Source organism: Crotalus tigris, unplaced genomic scaffold, assembly GCF_016545835.1.
Source record: "Crotalus tigris isolate CLP2741 ecotype Arizona unplaced genomic scaffold, ASM1654583v1 scf7180000017739.2905288, whole genome shotgun sequence".
Lineage (NCBI taxonomy): Eukaryota > Metazoa > Chordata > Lepidosauria > Squamata > Viperidae > Crotalus > Crotalus tigris.
In genome coordinates this window covers 725828-745538 of record NW_024096605.1, presented here as the reverse complement: position 1 = coordinate 745538, position 19711 = coordinate 725828, and the positions used below count along the sequence as shown (strand labels likewise).

At 36.6% G+C, this 19711-nt stretch overlaps 2 protein-coding genes across 7 annotated transcripts in view; one reads left to right on the top strand and one right to left on the bottom strand.

The window, feature by feature from the left end:
* The window catches only part of CNN3 (calponin 3), a 33573-nt gene extending 29331 nt beyond the window's left edge, over nucleotides 1-4242 (top strand). For both annotated transcript variants that reach the window (XM_039339777.1, XM_039339778.1), the window contains exons 6-7: nucleotides 1409-1555; nucleotides 3114-4242. In XM_039339777.1, coding sequence (XP_039195711.1) covers nucleotides 1409-1555; nucleotides 3114-3461 — 495 coding nt within the window. In that variant the 3' untranslated portion in view covers nucleotides 3462-4242. The remainder of the gene's footprint in view (nucleotides 1-1408; nucleotides 1556-3113) is intronic.
* Nucleotides 4243-7715: 3473 nt separating this feature from the next.
* Nucleotides 7716-19711, bottom strand: part of SLC44A3 (solute carrier family 44 member 3) — a 41239-nt gene continuing 29243 nt past the window's right edge. For 2 of the 5 annotated variants that reach the window (XM_039339776.1, XM_039339774.1), the window contains exons 11-17: nucleotides 18322-18478; nucleotides 15582-15665; nucleotides 11412-11549; nucleotides 10316-10552; nucleotides 10068-10137; nucleotides 8957-9052; nucleotides 7716-7950 (exon numbers count right to left, since the gene is read on the bottom strand). In XM_039339776.1, coding sequence (XP_039195710.1) covers nucleotides 9003-9052; nucleotides 10068-10137; nucleotides 10316-10552; nucleotides 11412-11549; nucleotides 15582-15665; nucleotides 18322-18478 — 736 coding nt within the window. In that variant the 3' untranslated portion in view covers nucleotides 7716-7950; nucleotides 8957-9002. Of the gene's footprint in view, nucleotides 7951-8956; nucleotides 9053-10067; nucleotides 10138-10315; nucleotides 10553-11411; nucleotides 11550-15581; nucleotides 15666-18321; nucleotides 18479-19711 lie in introns of those variants that run through there. The other 3 variants (XM_039339775.1, XR_005556302.1, XR_005556301.1) reach the window with 3 other exon arrangements.

Genomic DNA, 19711 nt, shown 5'->3' with positions numbered 1-19711 from the left:
AAAGCAGCTGTTTGTTCCAGCATAGGCTACTTTATTTGTTACTGTCAGCCCTTCAAGATGAGATTGGGAATTCAAAGTTATGGATACTAATACTACTATTATTATAAAATTACAGTAATAGAATCTTGCACGTTGTCTCCCCACTTATCTTCATGAGAACCAGGGGTCATGTCTGAAGCACTTTATGCTCCAGACTCAAATTTCTGTCATCCGAACAGGTTATTCCTTATGCTAGTTGCATTTGCAATGATGTTTACCAGATATATGACTCTTTGCATATGTAAGATTTTTGGGGGGGGGGGCAGAAAAGACAAACTGTGTTTACAAGGAGACAGTTGTCCAGTCCAACATGGCTTTTGCTTCATATTGGATGTATAGATATTGCCAAAATATATCCGAAGCGGATTTTGCCATAATTTGGAAGAATTCCAGCATCATCACAGAGACGTGGATGTTGATGGTTTTTTTGTTTTGGTATCATTAAGTAATGTTTGCCCATGAATACCATTTTTGTAAGCTAAGCACACAAAATTAAGCTGAATATAACTAAAGCCAAGGAATATTAACTGTACAGGGAACAGAAAAGCTAATGGTGATGGTAATGAGTGATAGCGTAAGGCTTTGAGGTAGAGGTGAGAACATCCTGAAATTTTAAGATGGTGGATATGGCAAGGGCAGTTTTTGTTTCTGGTCAGTACATCTTGTTCTAAGCCTTATTAAAAAAAAATAATAAGCTGGGTTTAGTATATTTTTTCTTTTTTCTATATTTGGCATCCATGATTATTTATTTTGGTTCTATTACCATATGCTTGTGCATACTTTTTCTAAACATCAGTTTCTGTTAGATGAATTTTTGGGCAAGGCAAGTATTTTGGTATCATTTGGGGACTGCGAGCCCCCCCCCTTCCATCTTAAGGTCAAGTTCCTTGGCTTCAATTGTTTTAGCTATGCAGGTAGTCCTTGACTTACAGCAGTTCATTTAGTGACCAAAGTTACAGTGGCACTGAAAAAAGTGACTTATGACCATTTTTCACGCTTATGACCATTGCAGCATCTCCATGGTCACGTGATTTACATTCAGATGCTTGATAACTGGTTCATATTTATGACAGCTGCAGTGTCCAGGGGTCACGTGGTTGTCCTTTGCGACTGTCTGACAAGCAGAGTCAATGGGGAAGCCAGATTTACTTAACAACAGTGTGTTACTAATTTAACAAATGTGGCAAGAAAAGTCATAAAATGGGGAAAAACTCACTAACAAATTTCTCACTTGCCAACATAAATTCTGGGCTACCTGTACTACTTTATTCTCTGTAATAGATGCTTATTTGGATATTAGTCATACCTATCACAACAAACATTTGGGGAAATTGTTTTCTTTTAAATTGTATTCTCTAATTGATTGTAGATGGGGACTAACAAATGTGCCAGCCAGGCAGGAATGACAGCTTATGGAACTAGGAGACATCTCTATGATCCAAAGATGCAAACAGATAAGCCATTTGACCAGACAACAATCAGCCTTCAAATGGGGACTAATAAAGGAGCCAGTCAGGTAAGAAATATCTACTCTCTGACCTAGATTTCCAAACTTCCACTTCTGAATTATATTTAATAGTCTAATTATTGGAAAGGTCGGACTCTGGTTTAGTCTCAGTACATTTTTGACCCTTCAATTAAATCTTGGGGAAATGCAGAATATCCTGAAGACTTTTCTTTGTGTTTTTTGCATTATAAGTACTGAAAAAGCAAGATCCAAATAAATTAGTTCCCCCATTCCACAATCTGCGTACAACTATTGAACAACACTGTTTAATGAACCTTAGTTTTTCAGTCTTTCACAGGTATCCTAGTTGTACTATTTACAGATACAATGGTTCCTTGGTACTCGTCATTAACTGGTTCCGGGGGGTACGATGGGTACTAAAAGCGAGCACCAAACAAACCACATGACTTACCATATGACCCTTTGAACTTCCTGTCTGTCCCTCTTCCTATGTCAGTGGCAATTCCAGCATAGCTGACTTCCTGTCTGCCCTCTTCAGCCATCCCGTTTCCTTTTGCAATGACCTTCCCACCATGGACAACTTCCTGTCCGTTCTCCGCAGCCGTCCCCCTCTTCCGATCATAGAGTGTCAAGTACTAAACAATCAACGAATACTGGGACATTTTTGCATCAAAATACGTTGAATACCAAATTCAGCGAGTTTTGAAGCAGTTGAGTACCGAGGTACCACTATAGTCCTCAAGTTACAACCACAATTGGGACCCAGATCTCAGTCAGAGTAAAATGTCACATGATTGCTTCATTCAGTGACCACAATCTCTGCACTCTGTATTGTGGTCATTAAATGCTGTTGCAGATTGTTAAGCGTAAGGAATGTGGCACGCCTTGGAGGGTGGGAGAAGCCTGTCTCAGGCCTCTTGTGAGAAACTTCCTGCTGAAACCTAAGCAGAACTTTCAGCCCAAGCAGAGACATTCACGTACAACCTGCACTGGATCAGGAACTTCTTCACCCTCTAGAGGCACCTCACACGCCTTACCATACCACCCTGCCTCTCCACTCAGGCGCTGAAAATCCTCCCCACCAGCCAAGCAGGATTTTCAGCCCAAATGTAGCGATTTGCACACATCTTGGGCTGGGCCTTCCCCACCCAGAAGCACCCACATTCCTTACCTTAAACATGCTTCTCCACTCAAGGACTAAAAACCTTGCTGATTCCAGCTCACTTTTGTCTCTGAGGGCTGGCTGAAAGAGCACCCTGTAGGATTTCAGCTCTGTGGCTGCCTGGATTTGGCATGGAGGTTTTCAACCAGTCGCCAGAGAGTCCTCTTGGCAGGTGGCAGCAGCTTGCATTGACTTTCTGGGGAAACCAGAAAAATTTGCAAACGGCAATCACATGATCACGATGTGCTTGGCAAACAATCAGAAATGCCAACAGGTTGCCAGGCACCCAGATCATGATCAGGGAGGGGATGCAGTGCAACATTTTGCGATGGTCAGAAGTGCTTTATAGGCCTTTTCTGAGGCCATCCTTAATCTGAGCCAACCTTAAGCGGGCAGTCTTAAGTACTAACTATATAATCGCTAAAGTTTTGTTTTGTTTTTTAGGCAGGGATGCTTGCACCAGGAACAAGGCGAGACATCTATGACCAAAAGCTCACGTTACAGCCCATTGATAACACTACAATATCACTACAAATGGGCACCAACAAAGTGGCTTCGCAGAAGGGGATGAGCGTATATGGGCTTGGACGTCAGGTGTATGATCCTAAGTATTGTGCTGCACCAACAGAACCTGTCATTCATAATGGGAGCCAAGGAACAGGAACTAATGGCTCAGAAATCAGTGATAGTGATTATCAGGCAGAATATCCAGATGACTATCACGGCGAATACCAAGATGAATATCAGAGAGATTACCACGGTCAATACAGTGACCATGGCATTGATTACTAGATTGGCCTCAAAAGCTCAGTATTAGTTTATTATTTTATTCAAGCAAAAAACGAAACTAGCCTTGTGGAATTGTTACCCATCCTTTTACACATTATGCTTCATGTACTTAAGGAAATATTGCCTTAACATTCCTTTTTTTTTTTTCCTTTCTTTGCCCTTTTCTTCTCTAGTTGCCTTTAGTGCTGTAACATTTGCCGTCTACAGCATAACCAATAACAGCATTTATGAAGTAAAAAGGAATACTGTGAAAGGGAACTTCTTGTATACAGCCAAGTCTTTTAATAATAAGGAACTATGCATTTTTTTACACTCTTGTTCTGAAATAGGCATTTTACGTACTATACCGAGCTCTTCCTTTTAAACTTTTTTTATTTACAGCTCCATTCTGTGGAAGACTGTAGATGCTTTTATTCACAAAGTTAATTCTGGACCATGCCATCAAAATAAAGGTTACAGTTAATAGTTTAAAATGTTGGTTATTTTATAAGTACTTGCTTGCTTATCTCCTGAAGTCATAGTAGAAATAATAAATGTGCATTTGTAATTGTGTATGTTTCATCACAATGTCTAAATTCACCAAAATTATAGGAAAAGCTTTCTTTCTTAGAAGGGAACTAGTATTAAGTTCTGAGCCCACAAAAATCTTTACATTTTGAAGGTCATTGACTTTATTTTCTGTGCCATAATATATCCTTTCCTTTGAATTGTATTTATTGCCACATTTCTCATCATCAACTGATCTTGTTGTATTTTTTATAAATAAATGTTGTTTTCTTCAAGACATAGAAGAACCTGTATTATTAAAAAAACCTGATAGTCCCAGAATTATCAAGGAGTCAGATGCAGCCACGCAGCTCCAAAACCAAATTAAATTGTAACATACAAAACAGTAGAAGGCAACTGCCCATAGTAACGGTGTTCAACATGAAAACTAGAAAAGTAAAAATTCTACATTATGTTAATACAACAGCAAAATAGGATTTTATTTAACATTGCTACTGAGTAAGAGGTCAATTTGCCTATTACAAAATACAATTATTTTCTACTAATGTTGGATGTAGAGGCCACACAATCAAACTTTGTATTTCCATTTTCTATTGCTGCCAAAGGATTTTTCCAGCCTAGCAGCCATACTTTAGATTCAATTGCAGGTTTAATAGAAGACACATTTATTGGAGTCTATTGGTGGTTTTTTAGCTTGCTTATTATATTGAAAATCTGAAACTAGTATCCCAGAATTTCTACACCAAGTACTAAAGGGCTACAAATACCTACTTCAAAACTTTAATTGAAGGGCAATTTTGATTGTCTGGTCTTCCAAATAAAGCAGGGTCTTCCAATTTAATCCCCACCTATGTTGTGTATACACAAGTATATTTTCTCCATATCAAATCTGATTTGACTCACACAGCTCTATAAACCCATCTTTCTTACAGAAATTCAAGAAACGTTAAAGAAAATGCTATCAATTCTCTTCAGACTTTATTACAAGTGTATTATTCACTTTATCAGATTGCACAAGGGGGGAAAATTGTCAATCTGTTGGGAGGAGGGGATTGTGGACTTATGAAAACATACCATCCGGTGTGTATATCAGAAATTACTCATTACTGCTTTCTTGTTCAGTTTATCACTCTCGTTGTCAGGCACACTTCCAAATATAGTAAAACCTCAGTATAATGGACCAGTCACAGGAAGGATATGTAAGTTAACTCTCTGTGCGTATTAAACATAACTTTGTCATTTGCTTCAATTTATGTCATTGACCGAAGTATGTGGTTGAGGTAAATAGTATCATTTGTACTAAAACTTTTATGTAAAAGGCAATGCTTTCATAATATCTGAAATCTGCTAACCCAAGGTCTAAACCAGTGGTTCTCAACCTGTGGGTCGGGACCCCATTTGGGGTCGAACGACCATTTCACGGGGGTCGCCAAACAACGCAGTCCACCATTTTTTTCCCCTTTTCCTTAGCTGTGCTATTCCCTTTTATTCTATTGGCTTTTGAAAGCCAATAGAATAGACTCTCTTGAATAGAGTCTAATTCTATTGGCTTTCAAAAGCCAATAGGAATTGGCCAGGCTGTCTCTGCCCTGCTGACCGCCAAAAGTCCCATTCTGCAAACGGTGCTGCACCAGTTGAGTAGTCCTCGACTTACGACCGGTTGGGGGTCGCGGCATTAAAAAGGTTGAGAACCACTGGTCTAAACCAAGGATTTATTTCAGAGAACTTCAGTCATCCATTCTTTATTTCCTGTAAATAACTTTGGGGTCACCAAGAGTCCCATGGGCATTTCTGTAAAAAGTATCCTTGGTATCATATCAGGTTTCCATTTAATTTATTTATTAAAAAAAATTCTTACAATACACAGGCAACCCTACCATAGGCATTTCTACAGTGTGAAAATAGAAAATACTTGTAGCTCGAGTTTTAGATTTTGGCAGTGGTTTGCTCTTCGAGCTTGTCATTTAACTCCTGAACGTTTCATTACCAAGTTAAGTAACATCACTAGCAGGATTATCAAAGTCCCATTGATGATGTTACTTAGCCTGGTAACGAAACATTTGGGAGCTAAATGGCAAGCTTGGAGAGCAAACCACTGCCAAAATTCCTAGTGTCAATGTACTCTCAATATACATTTGTACACTATTTTTGCAATTCAGCAGTTTCTGGTGCTTCTGTAGTGTCTTTGTTTTTATTAATTTTTTAAATACAGTTCAACAGTGCTTATTCAACAAACTAATCATTCATCATTCACTAATGCAAATTAAATTCCTAATCCCTGGTTCGTTTCTCCAACCATTGGTAAAATAAGTCCCAAGTTTGAAAATATTGTTTCTTCTTTTTCTTTCAATCTCAAAGTTTTATGTCTGTCCGTTTTTGCACAATCTAGTATTTGAACTTTGAACGCATTCCTCTTCAATGAATACAGAGTTAAGGAATAATCGCACAATCATCTTGATTCTACTTGCTGCTTAACAAGTTTTGACAAGGGCATTTTTTCCCAAATCAATTTTTTTAATCCAAGTAATTGTAAATACTGTACATACTGTATGTGAGGTGGGCAACTCAAGGGGTATTCCCAACCACATATCCCACCATTTTTGATGTTGCCTGACCCGTCAAAGAACATTGCCACTGATACTCAGCATCAAATCATCCATTTTTTTTGTACTAAGTTATTTTTTAAGCTTGTATGTAGGTAAAGGGTTGAAAATTCCATACTCTCCAAAGATATCCCAAGTGTCCCAAGACACTTATGATCCTTAGAAACATAAGAAAAGCTGTCTACTCTTGATCCATATAGAGAGCTGGATTACTTTGTCTGATTTCTGCATAGTTATAAATAAGAAACATTGTGTCTCTCTCATAACCTTGAAAACTGGGATTTAAGTTGAAATTAATAGTGAAGTACAGGTAGTTCTCTATTTATGATCCTAATGGAGCCTGCTGTTCATCTCATTGTTCGGTATTGGTCATTTTTGCCAAAGTAATGCTGATTTTCCGCAAAAACATGAAAGGAGGCCAGTTGCCAAGTGTCTAACATGCAGTCACCTGACTGGGGTTAATAGCCATCAGAACTTCAGAACCAGGTTGTAAGTAGCCCTGGAGAGGTCTGTTGTAACTTTGAACAGTCTCTAAATGATTGCTCATAAGTCAAGGATTACTATTGTACAGCTACATCTAAATACTCAGAAAAAGAGGAAAATAAGTAAACATTACCTTTGTGATATGAGAGGACACAATCCTCTCTGTGCAATCTTTGTTCATAAGATCTGTAGCAAGGTGGTTGTTTTCTATAAATGTTCCTCAAATTTACTTACATTTGTCCAATTTATATATCTGTCCACCTCACCAAACAAGTGATTCTGGGGAGATAATACATTCTTGATTTTTAACATTAAAAATCTCTGAATTATTTGTTTTCATTTTCGGGATGTCTGAAAATAAAACCATAATCTTCAGGGTTCCTACTGAGCTGCTACTGACAAAGGATGTGCAACAAAAAAAACCCCTACATGATCACCTAAAAAAACATCTTGATTTCCCAGTGTATCCTTTAGAGAAATAGTGTATCTGAGAAAACTGCAGAACTTGTGTAGCAACACGACCCCCTCCCCTTACGCACTTGGATGCAACATTTCAACTGAAATAAGAGGGGGCCGAACTCGTGACACTGGAACAGATGTGCAGTCATTTTGGCAATGTGGCTAAGAATTGATGCCTCAGATCCAAATGAAACCATAAAATGGACACCATAGTTGATCATTACTTTAATAAAAATACCTTAAATAAAATTTTAACAAAATCATAAAAGCTGAAGACATTTTTTTTAACAAAGTGAAAGTGGAACAAATTGTCTCTCTTAGTGCAAAATATATGAATCAATTCAGAGAATTATTTTTTCTTAAAGTACAGGTAATCTTCATCTTATCTTTGCTGCTTGTAGTTTGCTGCTTGTAGTTTTAAAGCCATCTCGATTTCAACTCTACAATAAGGAAAATAAAACATGAAATTAGCCATATTGATAAAAACGGGGGGGGGGAGTTTAGTATAACAGTATTTTTGCATTCTATCACTGCCTGTGTAACTTTTTGAGGATTTTTTGGGTGGAGGCAGAAATGCACAAAGAGCTGCATATGATGAAATAAACCAAGCAGAGGCATATATAAACCTAATCAACTTAAAACCACAGATTCTCGGCAGCGCAACCCACCTACTGTATACTATTTCCAAACTTCTAAAATAGACACAAGGACCTACTAGGCCCTCCAGACTGTGCAGCATGAATAAAAAAAAAATCCAGAAATATGATTCCTACGTGCAGATTTTCTTTTCTGGCATGAAGAAAATTGGCAGAAAAATGATGGCTGCTACTGTTAAATCCCCTGACAGCAAAATGATACTTTGGGAAGCATCACAATGACTTATTTTGCTCAAATGCCAAAAACGCTGCACAGATGTTATTTTAAAGATTGTGTTACTATTTTACAGTGAAATTACGTATTTGAAGTCGACTTTATGACACTTGGGAAAAGATTAATGCAGCCAGCAATGCAGTGATCATAGCAGTGTTAATTTTAACAACTTGATACTACTGGAGTCTTGTTATTTTGTGCCTTCTTATATTAATATATTTGTTATAACTTTCCAAGTAACAACTTGTCAAACTTCCCAAATCCCCAGGGAATTTTGCTTTCAGTTCATCCCAGTGGGAATTCTTTCTACCAGATACTTAGGTTTGGTTATTCTGATTAAAAATGTATACTGGAACGATTTATTTAAAAATATACTCCCATGTTTTGTTCTGTCCAGATTTTAGATGAAGGGAGGTTAACATCATACTCAAGAACAGATATTCTCATCTCCTCTCTGTTACTGACCCACATTTGGTTGAGGGACTGTCTGTTATCCAATGTTTAGCTATAAGAGAATAGTACAACACAGTGCAATTAGCAGTATCTACTGATGTTTAGAATTGGTTTATCTCTTACCATTAGCTGGAGTTCAATGCTGCATTCATTGTTATAAAATATTCTTCTATTTCTTTGTTTGGTCTTTGCAAGCTTGCTGTTCTGATAGACAAAGCTCTGCAAATAATAGCAGTTCATTATTCAGACTTATTATATTTAATACTATTATTATTTGAGCAATCTCAAATCAATAGATTAAGATTACCAAGCAAGGATTAAATTTTAACTCTACTTTAACCAAAGGTTCTTTGTATTCTGGGTGAAACACATATCCTGTAGTAAATAAAAATTATATATTCTTGATGGGTTAAAAAAATACATGAAATAACAGTAATAGAATTACTTTCCTATAAAAGGCTGTTTTATTTTGCCCTACAAAACAATTACATATGACATATTTTGTTGCACAAATTTAAAACTAAGATAACTTTTCATCAATATAGAAAATATGTAATTAAACCACAGTTCTAAGTAGAATGATTCTGAGCAACTGGTCTAGGGTTGGGCTTGAAAAAAGAAATTCTAAGTATTATTAAAAGAAATCCCCCACTTAGTTAAATGAAACTTATATCTAATTAGCAATAGCACTTAGACTTATATACTGCATCATAGAGGTTTACATCCCTCTCTAAGCAGCTTACAGAGTCAGCATATTGCACCCCCAATCATCTGAGGCCTTCAACCTCAGAAGGATGGGAGACTGAGTCAACCTTGAGCCAGTCAGGATTGAACTGCTAAATTACTGGCAGTTGGCAGTCAGCAGAATTAGTCTGTAATACTGCATTCTAACCACTATGCCACCATGGCTCTTTTATCTATTTACCACTGCATTATTATCTTGCAAACTTTAAAACAGATATGTTTAGAAAATCACCTTATATGCTTAGTTATAAAGACATAGCATTTGACAGCAACAGGAAAACCCTTTTCATTAATATATTTTTTTAAAACAGTTTTAATAAAAATGGCTCAGTTATCTGAAGAATATTAAAAAAATGTTATAGGACAATGTTAAACTTTAATTTTGGGGGAAATTATTTAAAAGAATATGAAATGAGAAGAAAATAGTTGTGACAATTGTAACATGTTTTTTTAAAAGCTGTAGTTTAGTGGGGAAATTCTTGAAGCTTACCTTTATGACAGTCACTGAAGCATCTATGAAATTCTGAAAACCTAGAATAGATTCTTTCTAATAGATATTCCTATTAGAAAGCGGAATAAGTTTCACAATATATTTGCCACCATATTTAACTGGAAAAAAAGAATACTAAACTACTTAGGAATACAGTTGTTTCTAAAAATGTTACTATCAGCATTTGACACAATTACCTCATTTTAAAGAATGAAGGCATTATGTAAAGTGCTTTTGGGAGTGCTTACCATTAAATCTTGATCCATTAGGTAGGGTTTATCTGAAGAGCCATCATTTGTTTCTACATCAACAGCAAAGCAAAGGAACAGAACATCCACTGTGGTCTGAAATACTGATAAGAAGTTATGGGCAATGAAATAAGCCAAAACAGCAACCAGCAGCAATGGCAAGGCCCAAACTTTTAATTCCTGGTGGTAGTTAAATGCCATCAAGCCCCCAAAAACGGTGAAACATGCTACGAACACCTATATTAGAATAAAATCAGATATATTTTAAAAGGTAACTCATCCAAAGAAGGTACCAACTCTACGTAAATGCTTAGTATTAATATCAGTATTAGGGTTGCTTGGATAGTGAGATTGGGTGACATATAAATTTGAATAAATAAGTAAATAAATTAGTATTCAGATTATGACTGTTTTCAAAAATCTGCTGGGACATTTTCACCTAAACCTTCTGTTTTGTCTCAATAAATATTGGTTGACTATTTTCTTCTCTTTTGTTTGGCTTGTCAGTCCTGCCATATGTTGCTTTAAGTTAACGGAAGAAAATATCTTTATTGTTTTAGTTCATTCCATGAATGAATCTGGGTTTCCCATTAAGAGGCATCTGTTCTTTCCATCACTTGAACAATTGGTTATCTTCTTTGAACTCCCGCCCCCCCCCCCCCCAAATTCACAGATTGCCAGTGTGATGGAAGCAGCTACACTGTGGTGCAGGAACTATTGTCAGACCCCATTGGATACCACAGTCAACATATGTATGTACCAACTGTTGTAGGTCTAATCTAGCTACAAAATATATTATGGTTAGATGAATAAAAAAAAATTAAGGGGGGGGGGAGTTCTGACAATAGGACCCAAGACTAACATAACATCCCAATGCATACTATACTTTGACATAATTACCAGCACAAACAATGCTTTTTTGCTTGCTCAGTGATCAAGTCCTAAATATGGTGATGGATTATTATATATATCTTCTACTGGCTTCCAGAGAACAATTTAACTTCCATAAAAATTTGAATTTAACCTTGAATCTGACTGATGCATCATATAGACTAAACAAGATTTCCAATGAGAAAAAAAGTTAATAAATCTTTACCTTTGAAAGAAAGACAGCAAAATCACTGAAGCAGTTGATTGCCATGGTGTTAGTTACGTTTTTTGATAAAATAACACTGGCATCTTTAGCCGAGGTACAAAAATTTGTCCCATTTATGATAGTTGCCGCATATGCGTTCTACAATCAGAACGTTAATTGGTAAAATAGCAGAAGTAACAAGGCAGAAAGTAGGAGGTACTAGGCCAAATTTACTTTTATAAATATATTTTATCATACTGTGGAAATGAAATTATTTGCTTAACTTTTAATCTATTGTCAAAACCTATATTTCGTTCAATTAGAAATATTTTTTACTAGGAGGACAAACTTTTCTCTAGTTTTATTTAGAACTCTGGAGATCGGTAACCTTCATTCCTCAAGAACCAAATTAATTAAGTATCTAAACAGGAATATACAAAAATCTACAATTACTTTTCCCAATACGCTATAAACATCCTTATTTTATATAATGAAAAATGAGCCATTCTTGTCCTCTTTAAAAGAAGAATATTCCCACTGACATATTTAATAAGTACCCAAATCTGCAAAAGTTATTCTTAAAAAGAAATGTTTTGTCTTCTAATGCTCAATTTGTAATTAAAATTCTGATTGTGGCATGAATGGGTCTGAAAATGCTCACAGCATCTGTTTAAATACATCCTTCAACAACCTAAGATTAATACTCTGTTTTTACTTGTTTCCTGTGCTTAGACCTTTGTAGCCTATGAAAATTAAGTCAATGCATACAATGATTTATTTTCATAAGAGAGTTCGGAAATATTAATACAGAAATATAAATCCACATGTCTATAATAAATCATACTAAAATATTACACTGTGAAACACACATACATGAAATCAATTGTAACCCATGAAACTTCTACATAATATTTATGCTGCAGTGCGGGGGGTAATATGACAACGCCTTCCTAGACATAGGATACACACAGCATATCTTTCTTTAATTCATGCATCATAGCTAAATATCTTGATCAAGGGAACATTACAAACCAGTCAGCCTTCATTTGTGACAAACCAGTAAGCTTCAGATATTGACCGTTTATATTTGGATTTCACTCTGGGCTTTTCTGCATTAATATGCATGGGAACCAAAGAAACAGATAAATAAGGAATGGGATTGTTTACATACTTCAAGTTTAGTAGGCAAAGAAAATGTTTAAGGAAAAAAATACATCTATACTTCCCAACACAGACAGAATGTCAAAGGTCTTGAAAAACTGTCCTGATAGCTTCATGAGAAACACTATATGGCACAGGTCCAACCCTTGAAAAATCCTTCTTGTGAAAAATAATTGTACTTGGCATAATAGCCAAATTCTATCTTCCATTCTAAGATTCTAAAAATTATCCCAGTAAAAGGAACAGCACCATAGCAACAGAATCTTCTTTTGAAAGAAACCGAAAATAACCCAGGCATAAAACTACACCCAGCTTCCAATCCACAGCCTGCCTGCATTTTTCGAGTGGTTGGCTGTCTCCCACTATATAGAGAGCTCTCCCAGAGACCTAATCCTGCAGCAAAATGAAAAAGTAATGATCCAGAGACTGTGACAGATGGAAGCTGTAGAAGGAAGTAGGGTTTTTTTTTACAGCAGGAAAGGAAGATATTAATGGGATAATAACACAGCCTCTTTCAGATTATGAGCAGGGAACAAAACGGCTTTAGCGTGAAATAGCAGGATTAATTGCCCCTGCATATAAGGTAAATATATGCAGCCCAATGGCCTGTTCTTAATTGAATAATGTGGCTTCTTTCAAGTGTCCTTCCTTGAGTTTGTAGAGATGCCAGAAAGTAGACATATTTGGAGTGTATGACGTTGGACACCGGAAAGAGTACAGCTTCCCCAGAGTACTCATAAATTGTTAGCTAGAACTGAAGCAATACCGCTAAGAAACCCGTCAAATTAAGAGAGAACATAACAACTGTATCTCTAGAACAGAAGTAGGACAAAGTTATGCATGACTTACAAGGTAACAAATTTCTGCTCTAATCCTAAGTAGGCAATTATTTTCCTCTTTTTATCTTAGCAAGCCTCCGATACCTTCCGGACATTTAATCATCATTAATGTGTAACCTTCCCTTGCTGATGACCAAACTAGGCAATTCCAGGAGCAGATGGAAGGGCTATAAATTAAAGTTTCCCCTTTCCAGAGAGACTCTCTACTGCTTGGACTCACTAGATTGGGATTTGGAAGGAAACCTGGCACTATAAGAAATTATCGTGAACAGTTTTATTAAACAGGATTCAGTTTATGGCAGTCCTAGTGCCTTCTTTGATGTCTTCCGGCTTCAGTACCTGTTCTGCAAATTCTAAATTTTCCAGCAACACAGGAAATTCAGAAAACAAGATTAAATGATCTAACTCACTGAAGTAGGCAGTCTTGCAGATATCCACGGTCTCAACCACAAAGGGATTTATAGGGTAAAGCCCATCACCTTAAATTGTATCCAGAAACCAACGGGTAAAGAATGCTGGATCTGCAAACTAGGTGGTTATATACTCCCAATGGCAGCAGCCAGGAAGCATGCAGGCCACTATGTTGGACTAACTGTGGGTTCCAAGTAGTTTTTAAAGGCAGACTCAAACAGCGCACTTTACTGTGGTCAAATTAGGTGGTTATTGTAGCCACATGTTTACATAAAATCCTATGAAGATGGACCTAGAAGTATCCCCAATGAAATGTCTTCCTTATTGATGAGGAGAACAGCGGGAACCACTTTATAAAAAGCACCACTCCTCCACACAAACCACCGACTAACTGAACTCCTTATCTGAACCGAGTTTTAGTTTATTGCCTTTTATAACACCTATCACAGTGGTGGCGAACCTATGGCATGGGTGCCAGAGGCGGCACTCAGAGCGCTCTCTGTGGGCATGTGTACCATCGTCCCAGTCCTAGGCCTTAAGCTGGGTTTTATAAAACCTTTTCACTTTAGACCTCCGCTGCCGTGTTCAAAAAAAAAAAAAGTTCAGTCAATTTCAACTTCTCACGGGAAAAAAAAGATCTTGCAAAGTTGGAATTGATTGATTGAACTTTTTAGTCCCACCCAGCCTGCCGTTACCACTGCAGCCACACCCACCCAATGGGCCACGCCCACCCAATGGGCCACGCCCATCCGGCACCCGATGATACATAAATGGGTTTTGGATTGCAGTTTGGGCACTTGGTCTCTAAAAGGTTCACCATCACTGACCTATCATATGGTCAGATATTAATTAACATTTCTGCTGCTTCAACTGAAAACACTGCTTTGGAATGAAGGGTTGGGCTTCCCCTTTCACGGATACAGCTTGAAATTCCTTCTCAGCTTGCCTTCATATTGCAATTGTCATCTCCCCTATTTTCCTTATTGCATTAAACAAGGAAATAATGTTTCACCAATGCAAATCCTGCAGATGCTGTTTCACTGATTTTTAATTTCTTTCCTGCCAGAAAAAGCAACGTGAAAATGTTTCCTGTATATCAAGGAATGGCAAGCAGCAATCTTTAGTCAAAATAAGCGGAAGGCTTGCAGCCAGCCAATGTGCCCACTTGTAAAAATCAGGACTCAAGGCATTAATTATATTATTATATTAATTGGCATTCCACCAAAGTCTAAAATAATTCTGTGGAAACACACACCTGACAAAAATGCATGGAATAATAATACATATTCCCAGGTTTGAACAGCTCAGGGTTTTATAGAAACAATGCCATGAATGACACTGATTCCAGCCAAGAGGTTTTCTTTTAGATTTTTACAGAAACAGATTATATTCTCATTTTGTGGACTATAATTCACTAGGTGCTTATGTCTGGCAGAATGAAATAATCAGATTTAGATGTATTCTACTTTAGTCAGGTTAGTTAAGTCAGTCATTATAAATCAGAGTGGCTATTCTATCCCTATGTATCTCTTGAATACATATACTGAACTCAATGTGATTTATTTCAGCTAAAATTTATAGCACAGTACTGCATGCTTTCTATAAAATCAGTTGGAATGAAAAGGGTGACAGGTTCTTAAATAAAGACAATCCTTCTTTGCTGATTGCCACAAAACAGGGATAGTAACTGCCTTGGAAACATTACTCATCAGCATAGCATTTCTTTTTCATACAACTTTCCTTTTTAAGCATGTGATAGTATCCAATTTATATAATATACCTGGTTTAAATATCCAAGAAATCTTTCTAGGCACCAGAAACTGCAAAAACAGCATTTGTAAATACACTTTGCACACGTGTTCTCCTGGGGAAAAAGCACAAGTTGTAATTAATCACCAAAGATGCCAGAATTTAAAATGCAAGGGTTTCACATTCGTCTAATATTTCGCACTTCCCATGCACAGAATAGAAGATTCATATTCACCAATTATATTCATAATTCATGAAATATCTTGAAAAGACTTTGGAATTTTGGAATTAAGGCTCTGGTAATAATAGATGGCATCTTTGGTTTTTATTTTATTTTAGAAACGTAAGATTCAATCTTGCAAATACTTGTAATACCTAGGATTTTTAAATGTAATTTCCCCTTAGTTCAGGACCATTTTCAGTGTCACATTTCTGACATACATACATACATACATGGCTTTTTTTCTCATAGAATGCCTAGAACGGAGTTCTGGCACCTTTTTTGGATGGAACCTTGTAGGGTAGGCAAGGCGGGTTGTATGATGTGTGTGAGTTCCGGCACTTTTTTTTTTTTTTTTTTTTAGAAAAAAAGCACTGCATACATACATTACATTCCTGTCCCATCCATCTCCCTCAATGAGGGAGTCATCATCCTCTTTACCATTCATCAATGTTAAATTACCCAAACTAGGCATGTGTCTACCTGGCAGTCATACCAAAGAGGCTTCTGTTTTAATTTTTACATTAATAATAAGCTTTGAAGTATAAGATAGGATATTTCCCTTTTCTCAATGAGAAAATTCCTTCTTTTTGCCCTGTTCACTGCCACTGCTTTTCCTGTCTAGAGGTGCTTCTGCAACATTTGCCTCTTTTATTTTATTGCTACTTTCTTCTATCTGGGGAAGTAAGATAAGCAATTCTAGGCAAATAAGTAAGTTTAAATGGAGTAACAAAGTCAGATTTAATAATGGAAATATCACTGACAATGATCAAAAAGGCGACAGAATACTAAACAGCAATGTATATGAACAAATAAACAAGTTCACAGTTATGGCTGAAATATATTTAAGGGATCTTTGAAAAGTTCCAGCACTATAGGGAATAATTTTGGTTCTTCTACAAAACATTTCACTCATTTGCTACTGAACCAGAATAAAGGAATATAGTTATCTAAAACACCACAGGGAGTCTCTGAGTTAGGACTGTAATGGAGTCTGCCCACTATGATCATACGTAATGATCATAAAACGGGTCATTTGCGTGGTCAACCCGATTTTTACATTATTTGCAGCAGTTGTTAAGTGAATGTAGGGTTCATAAAACGAAGACCATGGTCATTAAATAAACAATGGTTCGTTTATGGGTGTGGTTTTGCCAAAAACCAGAACTGCTGGTTTTCAGCAGAAATGCCATAAACATCATCCAGGATGTTAAAAACAGCCATAAATGTTTACATCATGGGGGAGGGGAGAGGAAGACCTCATCATCAGAACTTCAGATCTGGATGATAATTCCCCTTTTTTGGATCCATGGTAATTTTGAATGACCGCTAAGCAGCCAACTGTAAATCAAAGACTATCAAAGAGTTTATATGTAACTCACTTTATGAAGGGTTATGAACCCAAAGAAATACTGGCCAAGGTCATGCAACGCATTTATTTGGATTTAGGCTAACCAAATCCATGGAAAGCAATAATCAATAAAAGATAAACTGCTCATTGTCCAGCCCACTTCTTCCTTTCTGGCATCCGAATAAAAACTTCATGAGCTCCATTTAGCAACTGTCCCCACTTAAGTTTTTTAAAATCTTAAGAAAGAGATCCAGAGAGCCCTGATTATGGCCAAAATTAGCAAGAAAGGAAAGTAAATGTCTATCTTTCCTTTACTCTTTTTTTTTTCCAATTTAAAATTCCATCATATGCACATGGAAAATTTCAGTATGATAAAGGGGAAGAAGTGGTTCTGGTTTGTCACGCAAATACTGTACATCCAATAAAATGGTATAATCGGTTTTCAAAATATTATCAAAGCATACTTGTCTTTCCTTGACACCTAAATTATAGCTAAGCACAACATGAATGAGCAAGATGCAAGACTGCACATTTTCCTGTTACTTTCTGGTTAGCTCGATCTATGGGTATAAACTTGATATTGCACATGCAAGCTAGCTTTCCATTTCAATATATGAAGTTGTAAAAATCTTTCTCATTATGTCTCACTGGAACCTTAAGAACTCAAGGGGCATGAGAGTTTACAGGTGTCAAACTTGCCATGTCATGTTATGTGTTGCAACGTATTGTGACCTTTTTTGCATTGCCGGAGCTGGGGTGGGCATGGCCTCTGCATGATGCCACCGGCTGACAGTTTGACACCTCTGGTTTATATGAAGAAAGTTGAAACATCAACCCACATACCCTCCATTTCTGATGCACTCATAATAGACATTTTCATCGTCTCCTCAAAGGTAGTTAGTCCCTTAGTGTAAGCAAACTTTGTAGTCTGTGCAGTATTTTTTTTTTCTAGTTATCAGGGATTAGGAGTAAATCATTAGGATATGAATCCTTTTCATAGTAAGCCTGTTACAATGGAATTTATTGTTTTTTTAAGCTGTTGCCTGCTCAGATCCTTTGAATAACGCTAAGTAATAAAAGTCCAATATAAAATTAAGCAAATAAAGACTGCACTTGCATTTCTTACTCAGATATTAAACGTCTACATTTGTTTGCTCGATTGCTATGCTATGGTGTTAGAAAATGAAAGTAGGAGCCTACCTTATTTTTCAGAATGTTATAAACAGACAATAGAATAATTCTTGGGACCCTCACGATTGGGATTATCAGGGATCCTTTCACAACTGTTCCCAGATGATAACAAAAAAGAACTGATATGGAACATAGGATTGGATGACTTGGTAGTTTACTCTTATTTCTACAATGAAAAATAAGCAAGCATGAAAAACTGTACAGAAAATGAAATATAAACACAATATAACTATCAGAATCTTCATCCAATATTGTTTCCAAGTGTTTACAGTACTCCATTTTTTAATGCATCAAGAATGAATTGGGGTTTTATCTTTGCAAACCGCTTGAAGTCACTGAGAGTGAATTGGGTGGCCATATACATTTTGTTAATAAATGAATAAATAAAATATCATTTTTGATCAATTTAAATTTTGTGTAATTTTATTATTTCTGTTCATTCAATCAATTCCATTTCAGAAGCTATACTATATAATGCAAGGACTCAATTGCATTATGCTGGTCTTTGGCCATAATAAAGTTTTTAATCTGTTGGACTCTGTTGCTCTCAAAAAGCATGTGTATGATACCAGGACACACTTAATTTCAATATGTGAATTTTTCTTTATTTAGATTCATAAGATTCCACTGATTTAAAAAAACCTTTGGTTTAACTACTACTTACACATAGCAATCAGGGAAAATCTGAAAAATGGCTACTTCAGTTAACCTTTTCTCTTAAAAAATCTACATGCATTCCTGCTGCACTTAATCATGATATGAACATTACCTGGAAATAACCGTTTTCTACAATTATTTTCTTCATGAAGCTGCCTTCATTTCATCCCCATCCCCATCCCCATCGTGTTAGACAGCCTTAGATCCTCCTTAATTAAAGGTAGTCTTCCACTTACAATAGTTCATTTAGTGACCGTTCTAAATTACAATGGCACTGAAAAAATGACTGGTGACCATTTTTCATATTTGCGACCGTTGCAGCATCCCCAGGGTCACGTGATCAAAATTCAGATGGTTGGCAACTGGCTCCTATTTATAACAGCTGCAGTATCCTAGGGTCACGTGATCACTTTTTTTTTTTTTAACCTTCTAACAAGTAAAGTCAATGGGGAAGCCACATTCACTTAACAACCAGCCGGTCAGCCAGCTATGAATCCATCTGGTGGTGATACTGTCTAACTCATATTTTGCTAACTTATCAAGTAGTATGTTGTGATCTACTTTATCGAATGCCTTACTAAAGTCCAAGTAAATTATATCCACAGCATTCCTCTGGTCTACTAATTTTGTCACTTGGTCAAAGAATGCAGTAAGATTTGTCTTGATCTGTTTCTTACAAACCCATGTTGGCTTTTAGTAATGACTTTATTTGTCTCTAGGTGTTCACTGATTCGTTGTTTGA